This window comes from Ostrea edulis, chromosome 6, assembly GCF_947568905.1.
Source record: "Ostrea edulis chromosome 6, xbOstEdul1.1, whole genome shotgun sequence".
In the NCBI taxonomy this organism is placed as follows: Eukaryota; Metazoa; Mollusca; class Bivalvia; order Ostreida; family Ostreidae; genus Ostrea; species Ostrea edulis.
Window position 1 is genome coordinate 69366520 of NC_079169.1, and position 17910 is coordinate 69384429.

Consider the following 17910-nt stretch of genomic DNA (forward strand, 5'->3'; position numbering starts at 1 on the left):
GTGGCTTGTAGTGTCTGACCCAGTATACGAGTAGTGGCTTGTAGTGTCTGACCCAGTATACGAGTAGTGGCTTGTAGTGTCTGACCCAGTATACGAGTAGTGGCTTGTAGTGTCTGACCCAGTATACGAGTAGTGGCTTGTAGTGTCTGACCCAGTATACGAGTAGTGGCTTGTAGTGTCTGACCCAGTATACGAGTAGTGGCCTGTAGTGTCTGACCCAGTATACGAGTAGTGTCTGACCCAGTATACGAGTAGTGGCTTGTAGTGTCTGACCCAGTATACGAGTAGTGGCCTGTAGTGTCTGACCCAGTATACGAGTAGTGTCTGACCCAGTATACGAGTAGTGGCTTGTAGTGTCTGACCCAGTATACGAGTAGTGGCCTGTAGTGTCTGACCCAGTATACGAGTAGTGTCTGACCCAGTATACGAGTAGTGTCTGACCCAGTATACGAGTAGTGTCTGACCCAGTATACGAGTAGTGGCTTGTAGTGTCTGACCCAGTATACGAGTAGTGGCTTGTAGTGTCTGACCCAGTATACGAGTAGTGGCTTGTAGTGTCTGACCCAGTATACGAGTAGTGGCTTGTAGTGTCTGACCCAGTATACGAGTAGTGGCTTGTAGTGTCTGACCCAGTATACGAGTAGTGGCTTGTAGTGTCTGACCCAGTATACGAGTAGTGGCTTGTAGTGTCTGACCCAGTATACGAGTAGTGGCCTGTAGTGTCTGACCCAGTATACGAGTAGTGGCCTGTAGTGTCTGACCCAGTATACGAGTAGTGGCTTGTAGTGTCTGACCCAGTATACGAGTAGTGGCTTGTAGTGTCTGACCCAGTATACGAGTAGTGGCCTGTAGTGTCTGACCCAGTATACGAGTAGTGGCCTGTAGTGTCTGACCCAGTATACGAGTAGTGGCTTGTAGTGTCTGACCCAGTATACGAGTAGTGGCTTGTAGTGTCTGACCCAGTATACGAGTAGTGGCCTGTAGTGTCTGACCCAGTATACGAGTAGTGGCCTGTAGTGTCTGACCCAGTATACGAGTAGTGGCTTGTAGTGTCTGACCCAGTATACGAGTAGTGGCTTGTAGTGTCTGACCCAGTATACGAGTAGTGGCTTGTAGTGTCTGACCCAGTATACGAGTAGTGGCTTGTAGTGTCTGACCCAGTATACGAGTAGTGGCTTGTAGTGTCTGACCCAGTATACGAGTAGTGGCTTGTAGTGTCTGACCCAGTATACGAGTAGTGGCTTGTAGTGTCTGACCCAGTATACGAGTAGTGGCTTGTAGTGTCTTGCATGGGTACAATGGCAATAAAGGATGGACCAATATTGCTATTGGATTAGACCCCTTTTTCCGTGGTTAATATATATATATATATATATATATATATATATATATATATATATATATATATATGTATTGAGTGTGTACGAAAACCCTAATAATACTTGAAAATTAATCACTGTGCACCCTTGTCTTTCTGTTGATTACAGGTAAACTATCCTTGAGGGCACAAATTATAAAACCCAGCCAATACAAAATTGCATCCATTAAAATAAATGCTCTTTTTAAAAGATCTTGATTAAAGGATAAAAATACGGTAGGGTTATAATAAATCAAATGGAGACCACAAAGAGTTTTCATTTCTCATGTGAAACATGTACTAAGTATGTTGTTAAACTTTTCTCTCGCCACTCGATTTGGTCCCTCGCTTCGCTCGGCACCAAATCTCTTGGTACTCGAGAAAAGTTTACCAACAGTCGTGACATTGGAAAAATGAAAAATGAAATACAGTGTAGTCTGATTTTGTTTAAGGATTAACGATAGACATTTGGTAAACCAAAAATGTACAAATCCACGTGGTTAAGATTTCTTGTGCTCGAGCTACTACACATTATATCCACTTACCATTCAAAACAGATATGTTAGATTACTAGTAATCACGATTATTTTATCACAGTAGATTGTAGCTAAGGTCTGCTATTGAGGATATGTTGTCTTTCGAACTCTTATTCAAATTTAAGTAACACTATTAGACTTATAGACCTACACATTTCTGTGGGTTTTGTTCAGTATACAAAAAATGTACATGTATATGAATATCTATTACATACCTATTGCCTAATCTCGATTTTGATTTTATTATAGAATTTATGAGATTGTGCACTACGTTATTCTTTTTCACACTTTTGTGGATCCACAAACAAATTAAATACATGTATATAAGATGTAACGCTACAAACAAATACTCCCTCTTTCTGATATAGTCAGCAGATAAAACCAGATGCTTGTCTCTTTCTGATATAGTGAGCAGATAAAACCAGATGCTTGTCTCTTTCTGATATAGTGAGCAGATAAAACCAGATGCTTGTCTCTTTCTGATATAGTGAGCAGATAAAACCAGATGCTTGTCTCTTTCTGATATAGTGAGCAGATAAAACCAGATGCTTGTCTCTTTCTGATATAGTGAGCAGATAAAACCAGATGCTTGTCTCTTTCTGATATAGTGAGCAGATAAAACCAGATGCTTGTCTCTTTCTGATATAGTGAGCAGATAAAACCAGATGCTTGTCTCTTTCTGATATAGTGAGCAGATAAAACCAGATGCTTGTCTCTTTCTGATATAGTGAGCAGATAAAACCAGATGCTTGTCTCTTTCTGATATAGTGAGCAGATAAAACCAGATGCTTGTCTCTTTCTGATATAGTGAGCAGATAAAACCAGATGCTTGTCTCTTTCTGATATAGTGAGCAGATAAAACCAGATGCTTGTCTCTTTCTGATATAGTGAGCAGATAAAACCAGATGCTTGTCTCTTTCTGATATAGTGAGCAGATAAAACCAGATGCTTGTCTCTTTCTGATATAGTGAGCAGATAAAACCAGATGCTTGTCTCTTTCTGATATAGTGAGCAGATAAAACCAGATGCTTGTCTCTTTCTGATATAGTGACCAGATAAAACCAGATGCTTGTTTCAATATTTACGTCGTACAACCGGATCCATTCTTTCCACCGAATCAGTACTGCATGAACTTCGTACGTCATGCTGGAGCACCTCCACTGAGATGTGAAAACGGTAGGAAATACTGAAATTGCATGTAGAATTACCCTCTTTGATGACCTTCCAAATTTAATGATATAGCATCAATGTTAAACACTGGAAGAAAGTGTTAAAATGTAACTGTCTAAAAAGTTTTTGCAATTATCAGTCAATTTAAGATTTATTCAGATTGGAGTTATTCATTATGAAAAGGTTTTAAATCATTTTTTCATATTTATTACCAAATGCTCTTGTTGCCTTGGCGCATACGAAATAACACTCTAAAACTAACAGTTTTACTACAGAAAGGGCAGAACATATGAATTTTTGCTATATAGAGAACATTGGAAATTGTAAAATATCTTCGATTCTCAAGCGGTAATCATTATATAATTTTCATGATGTATACCTACGTTAAAATGAAATATTTTAAAAAGTTTATTATTAGGCTGTCTATCGCATGATTCTTAGGTGTACTCTTATTTACTTGAATGCTTAAATGCTTGTTTATTTTAGGTGTCCGGCAACAAATAAATCAGAGGACGTCGTTTGTAGACGGATCCGCAATCTATGATTCCGATTACTCTAGCGAGAAGGATTTGAGAGCACCTGGTAAGCAGTGCAGTGTTGGCATGGATGTAAAAGAAAACAATTTTTGAACTCTTCTAAAATGAAATCAACATTACTTATATAGTTTATATATTCAACTATTGTAATAAACAATTGTATTGTAGATAAACAGAAAGTTAGACATAACATGTTGTGCATCGCCTTCATTTCTTTTTGGTTACTCGTGTCATGAACATTTTTAAAATGACCATGGTTTATTTCATTCACATTTCATTCCTAGACTTTGGTAGACTTAAGGAGAACTTTCAAAATCTGCTTCCACCTCATCCTAGGGGATGCCCAGCGGCGATCATGACTGATTACCATTGTTTTGTCGCAGGTATGTTTAAAATATCTTTGAAATCAGTTTCTTTTTGTTTCATTTAAATCTATGTACACTGTAAAATCTCACATAAAGTTTAACGAAAATGTTCTACAATACTAATTTTCAGTTAATCAACAGAGCGATTAACTATTATTAACTAAATGTCATTTTATATTAGAGTTATTTTTATCATAACAAGAAAAATGGTTTGATTTTACGTAAATGAAAACCAAATAGTTTAGTTTTATACACATTATCTTTCATTGACAGTATCACATATGGGTCAATATTTCTCTCATATTGATTAGGTAAATTGTGTAGTTTCTAGTATGTCGATCCTTACTTTGCGTGACGATGGCTAAAGTTAGGTTACGGCTAAGCGGTTTAATATTATATGATAGCGTCATATTTATGGGGATCGGCAGACTAGAAGTGTGTTGGTGAATCTAGCGATTGACTTTTGGTAGTGATTTGCTGAATTCAAATTGGTTCATCCCGATAATTCTATGAATGTATAATTTAGCCAAATATGAATACTACTGAATTTCAGTATGTTACAGGTTTAGTGGTTCAACATCATATAAACGTTTTGATAAAAATTAAAAAGTTACGGGCAGAGAAACGGATGTATCGATTATATTTCCGATTATCGACTTGTCTAACATATTACAGAAATCTTTCTCAGATTACAGATGTAAATTTTCATTATTCATCATTTCTGCCATACCTGATTTTGATTCACACATGACCTCCCCCAAATAATTTCCTTGACAGGCGATCACAGACCTAGCGAAACACCAACTTTGACCGTTCCGCACATCACGTGGCTAAGACGTCACAATTTAATTGCTGACGCATTGAGGCACGCTACAGGCATAACGGATGATGAAACTCTTTTCCAGGAAGCGAAAAGGATAGTGATAGCACAGCTTCAACATGTTACATTCAACGAATTTTTACCCGGTGTACTTGACGATAAACATATGAATGATTTCAATCTACGATCACATCCAATTGGGCATGCTGAAGTTTACAACCGCTATATCGACCCAAGGACAATTAATGCGTTTGGCGTAGCAGCTTATCGTATGGGTCATAGCTTGGTCAGAAATTCTGTTGGACATGACAGAGGATTCGGAGATGTCCGAGAATTTCCGGTGAGTGAGCACTTTGAGCGTCCCGATCTCATGTTTAATAATGGATATGAATTCATGGCTCGGTGGATGTCAAGAGAGCCAAAATCTAGGTCTGACAGATTCTTAGTTGATGGAATCAGGAACAGACTGTTCGAATCCCCACCAGATCCAAGAATGCACCCATCAGAAACCCTTTCTTTCGATTTGGGAGCATTGAACATCCAGAGAGGCAGAGATCATGGTATTCCCTCTTACAATGCTTACAGACAATTTTGTGGATTCTACAGAGCGAACTTTTTTGCAGCTGTCAAAGGTGGACTTGATTTTCATTCTCCAGAAGCAGCAGCTGCACTTCAACGAACATACAGGTCAGCTTTTATGACATACGAAGTACTCAACACTTTATGTTACATGATTAATTTATTTGAATGATTATTTTACAAAAGGATCAAAGTTAGATACGATGTACAGTACAAATGAGTGCAGACGACGAGTAATTTTGTAAATGTTAAAATGTCTTTGTCTTTTGACAGTCACGTGGATGATATTGATCTTTATGCTGGAGGTTTGTCAGAGACTCCTCTTCGAGGGAGCATCCTAGGACCAACATTCCAGTGTATCATCGCTTACCAGTTCAGTCTCTATAAACACGGTGATCGTTTCTGGTACGAACGAACCTTCCCAGAAAATCCAGTGGCGGCATTCAACCCTGGTAAATTCACCAACAAATTTGAAATCTAGGTCAAGAAGGAAACTACGTAATAATTATATAGTATTTAAATTCTCTGAACCAAATAATTTCGCAGCTTGCTACAATAGGTTTACATGCATAAAACCTATTATAAGATGATTGAGGCATCATATTTTGTCACCCAAATTAAATCAGTTTTTGATGTCTGTTCTAGCCGAGTTAGCACAGATTAAGCAGACAACATACTCCAAGATCCTGTGCTCAGTTATGAAGAATATAGGAGTACCACACTCCTTTCAGCCCAGTTTGATGTTAAGAACTAACATCCCAGGGTAAGTCTCTCTATCATCTCTGGTTTTTCTTTGTCCCTCTCTAAAATTAGAGTTTGTTCGTATTTTGCTGATCACCTTCGTTGTATAGAAAAACTATTTTATGATCAAATTTTTTGTAAAGTATTTTTGCAAAATCAACAAATCCTGGAAATTACTTTAAGATTATTTTACAAGAAGACTACCCATTCGACTACCCTTTCCACTAGATCAATTATTTGCTCTTTTTAAACTGAAACACGAAATTGTATTCATGTGATGATATGATTTTTCAAGGATTTTATTTTGGCAGTTTAAGTGTTTAGCACACTATACATATTTTGACTTAAATTGAAGGTGATTCATGATCTTGGGATCATGCTTACTGTAACATTTCGAATATGTGTAATTGGTAAACTGTTTGGTTTTATTTTGAAATACATGTATATACCTGGTATTGTATATTTTAGTTACAAATATCAGTCTCTATGAAAACATTTCAATATTATGGTACCAAAGTTCATGACATCTTGTATTTTGAAGAAACACACGTTATACTCGAATGCAGGTAGTTTCCGGGAAAAATATTATGACCCCTTTCTTTTATTCACAGCAATGCTCCAGTCCCATGTCATGTACTCTTGCAAGGCAGTCCGCTCGGATTCGACATCACACCATTTGCACAACAGCTTTTACGATTAGGCGGCCGTCGAGGTCCATTTGTTTTGAGACCTAGTCCATTGAATCCAGGCATGCGCAGTATAATGCAGGTTCGGGGACCGGGGTTAGACAGAGATATGTTTATGGCTCCCATAAATCCAGGGAGAGTTATTCCGACAGGAAGGAGACGGAGAAGGAAATTATACTAGTATATAAATAATGTATTTTATAATAAAGGTTCGTGTATAATTCCTTTGCATTTAGTTTTTTCCTTCAAGTTGCTGTTCATTTGGAATGATTTTGTACAAAATGGCCTAGATATGATTAACTAGTACTATTGGCTGGGTTTCATAACATGCATCTGGCTAATAGTAAGGAGAATGGTGGACGAGCGTCTGTGTAATAGGGTACCTACTTTGTGTAATCAAATCCTCTTACACTTTCAACTTGACGTTCCTCCAACTTTGTACACCTGCTATGGATACATTGAAGATCCGCATGTGTCTTTTTAAAAGTGATCAGACATTTTTTGAAAAATTTACATGTAGTTGAACTTTGTCATTGATTAAGCATGTCTTGAATAGACAATACCTACTTTTGTAATCACTTCCTCTTACATCATTTATTTGACATTCTTCAGAAATTGTACAGCCGTTATGGAAGGTAAAGATAACGAACAGTGATCAATCTCATAACCCGTATAAGCAATATAAAATAGAGAGCCGGGCAAACATGGACCCTCGGGACATAACAGGGATGGTATCAGGTGCTTAGGAGGAGTAAGCATTCCCTGTCGACCGGTCACCCCCGCCGTGAGCCCAATATCTTGATCAGGTGAACGAAGTTATCCGTAGTCAAAATCAGTGTACCAAGAACGGCTTAACAATCGGTATGAAATATTAGATCGTTATAAGGAAATGCGAAATGCTGACTTTAAACGAGACTGTTGGAACCCCTAAACCATCAACTTGTTTGTCAGTAGCCTGAATCGATTTAAAAACTGAGTATATGCAGAACAAGCTTTTGCCTATCGAATCAGTTCGCAACTGAGTTAAGGCTTTCCCCATAAATACCAGTGCTGTACATAAATGTACTTTACCGCACTGGCACATTACATGACGACACAATGAAAAATACGTCATGACAAAGGTCATATCTACAGTCCTTTTGCGGTTGGAAATGTCATTATTTACAATGTTCAAGTGAATCTTTTTCATGTTCAACCTATCTTCTGGCATAATCTGCAACATAATTTATAATAGAGATGAATGTCCAGCTGGACTACAGTTGAAAGAAGATGAAGAACAAGAACACGTAGGTGGATTAAGTATAAGATGGTCTATATTTAGGCACTGCAAAGTTTGTTTGTAATTTGAAAGTTTGGATGCAATAGTAGAATTATATTTGTAGGAAATACTGGGTGTAGACTGGAATTTGAAATAAGTTGGAATACACGACTGAACTCGTATATGACGAAGAATGTTGCTCATGTTGACGGCATCTTTCTTTTGTTTGTAAATTTGAGCTTAAGGAACTGGCGGCATGATTTGTAAGGAATATCATCCATGACCCGTGGTAGTTTAAAGAGCCTGTGATTTGCTACATCCATAATCATAGAATTCAGTCTATATTCAGGTGTTGAAAAATCCAAGTATAGACTAGCTGTGGCTTCTTCAAATAACGTATGTAAAACACTCAATGGAACAGAGTAAAGTTTTGTACGAAAATGATGTGGACCTAAATGTCTAATGACGTAAGGTAAAAGTGAATCAAACGTGACATCATTTATACTTGGTTTTTATCTATATGAACGATGTCCATAACTGCGTTTCCGTCTTTGAGTATTGGGAAAGAGTCCCATCACATTCACGTTGTTTCATTGTGGACAAATGAAATTCCCCACATCATATGCATTATCATTGCATCCATTTGGAAATGCAGTACCTAGAGTCCTGATCCAGTGCTCTTCTAGCTGTCCACGAAAAGGGGTGCTTAATGTTGGATTGTTTGTGTGATGGTAAATTGTTTTCAAAATCCTTACCTTTATAGACAGGATGGAGTGGTCTGGTGCAAGGTGAAGATAACGAACAGTGATCAATCTCATAACTCCTACAAGCAATACAAAATAGATAGTTGGGCAAACTGGTGAATTGAAATGATTGTAGAGAAGTTACCACCATTGTTTATTTGAAATATGTGCCCCGCGATTCTTTTATCAAGTGAATCATTAGTTTCTCCAACTCAAATTAAGCCACACAGGTTACATTCAATAGCGTAGACAACGTTAGAAGATTTACAAGTCAAATTGTCATAAGTTATGTGGTACAGAAACTACGTCCGGTGAGATTACTACTAAATGAATTTTTAGTGATCACTGATCAGTATATCACAAGTTTAACAAATTTTTACAGAACATTTGGAGATCAAGCACATGAGATCTGAAAAGGAATCATCCAAAATATCTCTTAGAGGAATATAACAGTCTTAAATTTGGGTATAGGAACTTTGTTTATGTACCAAAGCTCACAATTTGACTATTGTACATAAGACAAATCTTTGATATCGCGAGTGATGATCCGTGGGATATTAACCGATCTGTTGGAACCTGTGCCCATTATAGACTCTACGGAGTAACACCTTTTTATACTTGTCGACGTGTCAGCCAGTGTTGTTTTGTTATTGTTTATATTCATGAGGGAACATATATCGAGCGACAAGTATCCTCGGAGGCAGACTGTCCACCAGCGGAGATACAAGCTCGGTGGTTAAATGAAAGGTGAATATAACGAACAGTGATCAATCTCATAACGCCTTTAAGCAATACGAAATAGATTTTGGGATATTCAATTCATGAATGATCATTCTTAGTTGAGGGTAGAAAATACATTCTAGTACGTTTTGACATTGAAATTGTATGGTCATTTAAGAAAAATGTCAGTCATCTGAATCGATATCATAGATGACGCGTGATCTTTTGTTTTTGATAACTTATTTTAACAAGTATTTCTCACAGCTGTATTTGTGACCGAATGGTTTTGTGTCAAATTGAATGTGGTGTATCCTTGGTTCATTCGGTGCAGTGGAATTGGATAGTATGCCGGAAATACCACTGTGTTGTTAAAAGACTGGACATTTGTATGACCGGTTGTCTGCATGATGCCAGGTGAAGATAAAGAACAGTGATCAATCTCATAACTCCTATAAGCAATACAAAAAAGAGAGGTGGGCAAACACGGACCCCTGGACAGACCAGAGATGGAATCAGGTGCCTAGGAGGAGTAAGGTAACACCCGGTCCGATTTGGAGGTATGTTATTTTCGCTTAATTTTTATACGAGATGATTTCGTGCGCTGTGGTTTGCGAGTTTTTATATCAACACCAATACCTGCTGCATTTGTCATTCTCTTTATTGTAGATGACAATTTGTTCACGCCAACAGGTTGTCGTGTAAACCATTGATTTGAGATTGAAATTGCGTGTTGCTGAGTATGTTTAGCTAATTAAATGTTTTTGAGTAATCATTAATTAATTACATGTAATTTGTAGATAACTACAGGACATAGATCTGGGGACTCACAATTATTAAACATTTTGGGTTTTACAGTGCGAACATCTCTGGATTTTACTCCTTATCTTGTTTTCTTTTTGATTGTCGTTCTTTGAATGTTAAGTATTCAAGACCTGTAGTATAGTTTGTAAACAAATATCTCCCCATTACATGAACTTATGTTCATCGGATCCCCTCAGTCCGAAATATATGGTATTGAATAGCCAAAATGAGTTTAACATGCTTTATGGATTTTGTGCACCTAAAAGCCCACACACCCATGATTTCTTTATTTCGTAGTCATTTAATGCCTTTTGAGACAAATTTCCTTTCCCCTGATTTTTGAGATCACGCTGTTTTACCCGTACCAATTCACGCACTTTTGCATGTGAACTGCTTGAAACAACCTGAAAACCATATTTCATTTTACGTAAATGCCGATCGAAACTTCTCATGAAAAATGTAAAACTTATACTGTACCAATTTTGATGCACCAGATGCGCATTTCGACAAATAATGTCTCTTCAGTGATGCTCAACCGAAATGTTTGAAATCCGAAATAACAATGAAGTTTTAGAGCTATTATAGGGAAAAACATCGTGCCAAAAAAGTGAAGTCAAATTCGTCTAAGGATAAGAGCTATGCATGAGGGAGACAATCCTTAATTTTGAAATGAATTTCTAAAGATCTCAGTGTGTTCGGTTCATAATTAGAACCAACGGGTTCTCTTACACTCAGTGCTCCCACTGGACCAAAATTCCCTTTCGCCACTTTTTCGGGGTGCGGTGCGGCACAAATAATCTCATGCTTTACAATTATTTCCATCATATTTTTTTATTCATTACATTACATTGATTTTAGCATTTTGAATCAGTTACATTACTTAATCATATCCAGCTACCATACCTAAACACTTCTTTCTGAAATAATAAGAAGTTGATTTGTTTGATAAATTCTATTATGGAAATCAAAAATCAGATAATGAATCATTTAAATATAAACTTCATGATGCTACACCCCTCAGTGAAAACATTGTGTACATTGCCCGAAATGGAGATGTCACAAAACATCAAGCCCAATTTAGAGTCGTATCTCAACCATTCCCTACTAAATTTCCATTTTGGTATGGAAGATTTTGCAATTTGGACAGAATCAAATGTTCGAGCAGGTGGGGTTGACAGTAAAGCCAAACATAGATTTTTTTTTTTATTTTAGACTGAAGCTACAAGTTTAGTGTCAAAATAGAATGGGGTGCATAGTCTTATGAGATTAGCATTTTTATATTGTTGCGCATCGAACTTCAAAGAAAATTATTTATGAAAATTGCAATGTCAATATCAATGGTGACCGACCGCATTGTTTATGAAATAATCAAACACATCAAATTCAAAATCTTGTAATCAACGAGCTTGGCCGCAAAAACAAACAATTGATGTATATACATTATACACAGTAATACGGCCAAGTTAATTACCGGTCGGTTCTGTGGTTAAGAATTGACATTAATGTGGTGATGATAACACGATAATGAATAAGACTTTAAATGTTAAACAATTGACCACAGCAGGGTACACAGCTGTCTGATGTACTTTATTACGTAATCACCGACTTTTTTGCAGCCATACATTACCTGAGGCTATTATCTGGCCTTCGTGACCAGCTCTGTGTGCACTGGAGCGACGCGAGATTTCCGGTCGCACGCTTTGACTGAATAAACAGATTTTGACTGCATAAATAAACAGGTGATAATGTGTCACAGACAAAGGAAATTTTAAAATACAATTTATTGCAAAAATGGATTTTCGCCACTTTAATTTTTTTTCCGCCATTTTTGAAAAAAATTCGCCATTGGCGAAGCCCAGCTCGAGCACTGCTTACACTCAGAAAAAAATTGCACAGTACATTATTCAGGTCTGACGGGGGGGGGGGGGGGGGGGGCTTAGTTTTAATCAGACGACTTTGATTTTGAGTTTCAAGAAAAAAACCATATATATTTTTCAGAAAAGCTAAGAATACAATACTAAATCTTTATCACACTCCATATCAACCTGAGATTCCCAATATCAGCCCGAGGGCCGTAGGCTAACTCCGTTTACCTGATCAGGATATGGGGCTCACGGCGGGTGTGACCGGTCAACAGGGGATGTTTACTCCTCCTAGGCACCTGATCCCACCTCTGATGTGTCCAGGGGTCCGTGTTTGCCCAGCTATCTATTTTGTATTGCTTGTGGGAGTTATGAGATTGATCACTGTTCGTTATCTTCACCTCTATAGGAGTTATGAGATTGATCACTGTTCGTTATCTTCACCTCTATAGGAGTTATGAGATTGATCACTGTTCGTTATCTTCACCTTGCATTGGTCGAGAGTTCATATGGAGTGTGATACAGATTTTGCCATGCAGATTTTGACAGATGTACTAGGGGCAAAAGTGCAATAGATAATTCTGTTCATAATTGATTCTGCCGTACTAGGTGTGATGTTCTTATTGATGGATATAGCACGTATTCCTTCCTTACCTTTCATCTTATATATATATCAAATAAAGATATGAAACATAATGACAGCACCAATATTATGGCCGAATAATTAATACGATGATTATTCTTAAATCAATCTCTTGCTACGCAATATTTGATTCCCTTTCATCTACGTGATTAAGTATACGGCAATGTATACAATTAACTTTCCCCCTATTAAATTGGTCGCAAATGTGCTGACGTAAAAATATACAAGTGTACTTTATAACACAGTAAGAAAGAATAACGCCATTGATTTTATTATAAAGAAACTTCAAAAATCGTCCTGAAAAACATTTAAAATCGTCTTAATGAAAACACGTGCATAAACAGCCCGCAGGAAATAAACATTGATGAATACAAACTTATTTCATACAATGGGCAGTTTAGAGCCTGTCCACTATACAAACCGTGACAGATGTTTGCACTTTGTCACTAGCGTAAAACTTTCATTATAGTTGAACTGAAATGTTCTGAATATTAAATGTTATAACATGCCAATTATATAACTTGACAATAAAAGTTTCCATTATATTAATCAAAATATGATTTGATATGATTTCATCAATTATAAAACTTGCCCGGTTGACAGGATCAATTGGCGACAGAACTTCTGAATACGGCGGGTGTGACCGGTCGACAGGGGATGCTTACTCCTCCTAGGCACCTGATCCCACCTCTGGTGTGTCCAGGAGTCCGTGTTTGCCCAACTATCTATTTTGTATTGATTTTAGGAGTTATGAGATTGATCACTGTTCGTTATCTTCACCTTTCATGAAAGAGAAGTTGATAATTTTTCAGAAATATTAAAAGCATACGGGTGATATGAAAATCCAGTATCAGACTTGTCAAACCAAAAAGTACGTACCATCCATTCTTCTGTGTTCAGTAAACCAGAAGCAATCAAAGAATTAGATAGGTTTCATCACTGTTCGTTAACTTCACCTTTCGTAGCTTACATAAGGAATATGTTTTGATTCCAGCGACAAAGCTTGTAACAACATTGTATTTGTTTGTAAGGCTCATTATGACAACTGTATTTTAAGTGAACTTGGCATTAATTTCACATTTGGTAATCGTACTTACACTCCGACTGCCCTTTCAAAAGATGAAATTCTTCAAAATCATGCTTTAGGTTTAACACCTTTAATATCCCGGTCAGTGGGATGAATAGATATGAGTTACCGTCTTAAACTTCACAAAAAACTCTAACAAAGAAAGATACATAGAGGATATCTATATTGCGTGTTTTGATATTTGGTTTATCCAAAGAGTTGATTTGGTGTATTTATTCGCTCGGCAAGCCTCGCGAATAAATACACCATATCAAAGCTTTGGATAAACCAAATATCAAAATATGCAATTATAGATCCTCTATTTATCTCATGCGTCTTCTTTCCATTTAGTTTTGAGATGATCCCCAGTATGGTAGAAACAGCTGATTGAATTTGTTTTAAATCCGTGGCTCAGACGTCGTGCTTAATCTGTCTTCCTTACGCGGGAAAAAATAGTGCACTTATAACCCATTGATATACAGTACAAAAGGGCATTTTTTATAAAAGAAACCATGGATGAAAATTGTTTTAGAAGGGATTACAGTTTATAATTAATAATGGTTTTGCTATTCCAACAAAGTAACAACTATTGACCGAGTATTTATTTTTTGACGTAGGCCTGACCTTCTGATAAAAGTTTGATGTCGTCGTCGTTTTGAAATAAACATGTGTAACAACGATTAATGAAAGTAATATTTTAATGCAGCGTTATTAGAATGTTCAACAATTTACAATGAAAAGTAGAAGTCTTTGTGCCTTTGGATTTTATTTACGTTGTTTCTTTGGATCTGAGGGCGAGAAGGAATCCTGAGGCACTTTAAATAGGCCTAGCCTAGTAAATAAAGCTGTTGAGATTTGTTACATTCAATATGCTCCAGAAAAAAGCCTGTGCTTGTGAATACTTGGTACCACAGCATGTTGAGGTACTTTCGATTATGCTTGTCCAGTAGACGGTCGATTCCCTGTCGATCATAATAGTGTGCACATATTTTTGTTTTCTGATCGTAATTTTTGAGTAGTTATTGACCGAATTGACATTTTTATGGCCGGTATATCTTGCATTATATGTCACTGGGGGCAAAATCATTTTAATTTTGCTATAAAATAAATTCTAAATAAATACAGAATAACAAGTTTTACGCTTTATTTCATGCATCGATATGCATAAACGCAGAAAATATGTCATCCAAGCGGGGACAGTGTCAAAAGTAGTTCGGACCGGAAGTGTTTTATCAAACGGGCGTGTGATAAAGCTAATGCTTTATCTCACTTTCAATATACACCACACGTATGATATAAACTGCTGGATCCACTAAATGTTCTATCAAGTCCCTATCTTTGCCCTTCATAAAATATTAATAGCCATGAAGGAGAAACTTTAAGCGTATTCTAGCAAAACTATGCCAGAAGTGGTGTAAATCAAATATGGATTCTTAAATTTTTTTAAGAACTTTTAATAAATTTGAAATCGGAAAAATATTCTGAAATCAACAACATCAAACGTATGCCATTTCAACACTTTACACGACCATTTCTCACGATAAATTAAAGACTAAACTCTTTGACATCTTAGACAGTTGCTTTTTCAACAAAAATGGAAAAAAGAAAATATTCGTACCTAGCGATCAGTCTTTGTTAAAAACCACTCTGATTCAACGCACAAGTATTCTGAAGTTAAAATAAGAAACATATGTTGGAGTTCCTCATTGACAATATCTTCTTAGTGTTTGGTGATCAGATCTTTCAACAGTCTCTTGGAATTCTCATGGGAACGATTTGTGTCCCTTTGTTAGCTTTCTTATGAAGCAGAGTTTATTCATGGGAAGAAAAAATCTTACTGTGGCCTTCAATTCGACATTTAGATATATCGACGACGTTCTATCTATTAACAATGATCATTTTCATTCATATATTTCCCTGTGAATTCAAGATAAAATACACCAACGTTCTCCACATCTGCCTCTTACTTAAATATTTTATTGAAAATAATATTAACGGCAAACTAAGAACTCATCTTTATGACGAACGGGATGATTTTAGCTTCTCCAACGTCAACATCCCATATTTTTGTAGTAATATTCTATTATTACATGCCAATGGTGTTTATACATATGAACTGATCCGATACGCTTGTTCTGTGTATGATAAGTTTTTAAATCGAGGCAAGCTATTGACAAACAAATTGATGGTGCAGGGATTTCAAGAGTCTCGTTAAAATTCAGCATTTCGCAAATTCAATACAACCTATCATTGGATCAAATGCTGTCTGACGTGTTTCATACCGATTGTTAGGCCGTTCTTGGGACACTAATTTTGACTACGGATAACTCTGTTTTCCTGATCAAGATATCGGGCTCACGGCGGGTGTGACCAGTAGACATGGGATGCTTACTCCTAGGTACCTCATCTCACCTCTGGTGTATCCAGGGATCACGTCTTCCAAACGTCTATTTCAATTTCCTCTTGAATGAATTGTTCTCCATTATTAGCTAACTGGGTTTTATATTCTTATGAGGCAGAATTTATCAAACAACTTCTACATCAGGTTTTCAATTCGACATTTATAAATATCTATGACTCTTCATCTATTAACAATATTCATTATAAGTCGATTCGATATATCATAATCCCAATGAACCTAAAATAAACATTAGGTAGTCTTCCACATCTGCTTTATACTTAGAAATTTCATTGAACATAGGTGTTAAGGCTAACTAACAACTTTACTTTATGAAAAACTGGATGACTTCAACTTCTTCATTCTCAGCTTCCCATATCTATGTTCCGTTATAACCTGCATATGGTTTTATATCTATCAACTGATTCAATATGCAAGAGCATATTTGCTTATGATCAGTTTTTAAGTTGAGACAAGCTACTGACAAACAAGTTGATGTTATAGGGGTTTCATCAAACTCTTTTGAAGTCAACATTTCGCAAATTCTATGGTCGTTATAATATAAATATCTAGTTTTCCAATATTATTCCATGTTACTGAGCCTGTTATTGGGTCGAATGCTGCTGACGTGTTTCATACCAATTGTTAGACCATTCCTTACACATTGATTTTGACTACGGATTACTCCATTTATCTGATCACGGCAGTGGTGATCGGTTGACTGAGGATGCGTACTCCTCTTAGGTTCCTGATTCCACCTCTGGTATATCCAGGGGTCCGTGTTTGCCCAACTCTTATTTTTGTATTCCTAAGAGGAGTTATGAAATGGGTGACTGTTCATTACCTTCCCCTTTTCATAAGGCTGAAAGTCAATGTCCGAGACGTGCATTAGTCAAGATCAAACTTAATGTTTGACCTATTTTTTCATCTATGATGAAATCAAGTAGTTTGTGTTGCAGAAGGTATATAGATACCTTGAATATGGTAGTTTTTAAACAATATCTTTAAAAATATAAAACGTTTCATTTTCATTAGCATTACGCGTAATCATGATAATAGGCCCAATCAATCATAATGCTAAATAGTCTTACCCTTCCATTATGTGGGCGTTGGACCGGTTTGTCTCGAAGTGGTATATGTCCCAGCCCATAACATTGATAGGTTTTGCCTTGGTACAAGGGCTGGTGTAGTAGTAAATACCGACATTGTACAACCTAACACAGCCATTTGACGTTCGGCATTCGGTTTTGACTCATATTTTGCCATTGTCCAATCATCAACACCTACAAAATTAGAACAGTTTTGATCCCAATTAAAGACTAAAGCTTCGGGGTATTAAATTCCTCCTTGACGTCTTAAATTCAGAGAAGGAATTTTGACTTAATATCCTCATAGTCCATCGGGAGATATTTTACGTCTTTTGTCCCTTTACCTTTATCATCCTCCGGGTTATTTCCTTACTGAGGAGGCCTTTTTCCGTAGGAAATTCCATAGGACCTCCGTGTTCTTGTAATAAAGAGAGTATGATCCTCGTTCCAGTCGTGGTCACAATATTGATTGTTTATTGAACACTCCATCCGTTTCCCGAAGGTTTCTTATATATATTTATACATCTGAGTCGTACTGGTC

The 17910-nt window shown here is 36.8% G+C and overlaps 1 protein-coding gene and 2 long non-coding RNA genes across 4 annotated transcripts in view; 1 reads left to right on the forward strand and 2 right to left on the reverse strand.

Annotated features, from left to right (window-relative positions):
• LOC125648481 (uncharacterized) overlaps window positions 1-4793 on the reverse strand; it is an 11862-nt gene extending 7069 nt beyond the window's left edge. The window contains exons 1-2 of the long non-coding RNA XR_007360314.2: window positions 4695-4793; window positions 2979-3079 (exon numbers count right to left, since the gene is read on the reverse strand). This is a non-coding gene — a long non-coding RNA (uncharacterized LOC125648481). The remainder of the gene's footprint in view (window positions 1-2978; window positions 3080-4694) is intronic.
• The window catches only part of LOC125648476 (peroxidase-like protein), a 20952-nt gene extending 13939 nt beyond the window's left edge, over window positions 1-7013 (forward strand). For both annotated transcript variants that reach the window (XM_056140633.1, XM_056140632.1), the window contains 7 exons: window positions 2942-3069; window positions 3550-3645; window positions 3884-3982; window positions 4742-5471; window positions 5637-5815; window positions 6009-6126; window positions 6716-7013. In XM_056140633.1, the coding sequence (XP_055996608.1) occupies window positions 2942-3069; window positions 3550-3645; window positions 3884-3982; window positions 4742-5471; window positions 5637-5815; window positions 6009-6126; window positions 6716-6971 (1606 nt within the window). In that variant the 3' untranslated portion in view covers window positions 6972-7013. The remainder of the gene's footprint in view (window positions 1-2941; window positions 3070-3549; window positions 3646-3883; window positions 3983-4741; window positions 5472-5636; window positions 5816-6008; window positions 6127-6715) is intronic.
• LOC125648482 (uncharacterized) lies at window positions 5511-17867 on the reverse strand. Its single transcript, XR_007360315.2, has 4 exons — window positions 17714-17867; window positions 17373-17564; window positions 8804-8871; window positions 5511-5840 (listed from the first exon to the last, which is right to left on the reverse strand). It is a non-coding gene; the product is annotated as an uncharacterized LOC125648482 (long non-coding RNA).
• Between the last annotated feature and the right edge of the window lie 43 nt (window positions 17868-17910).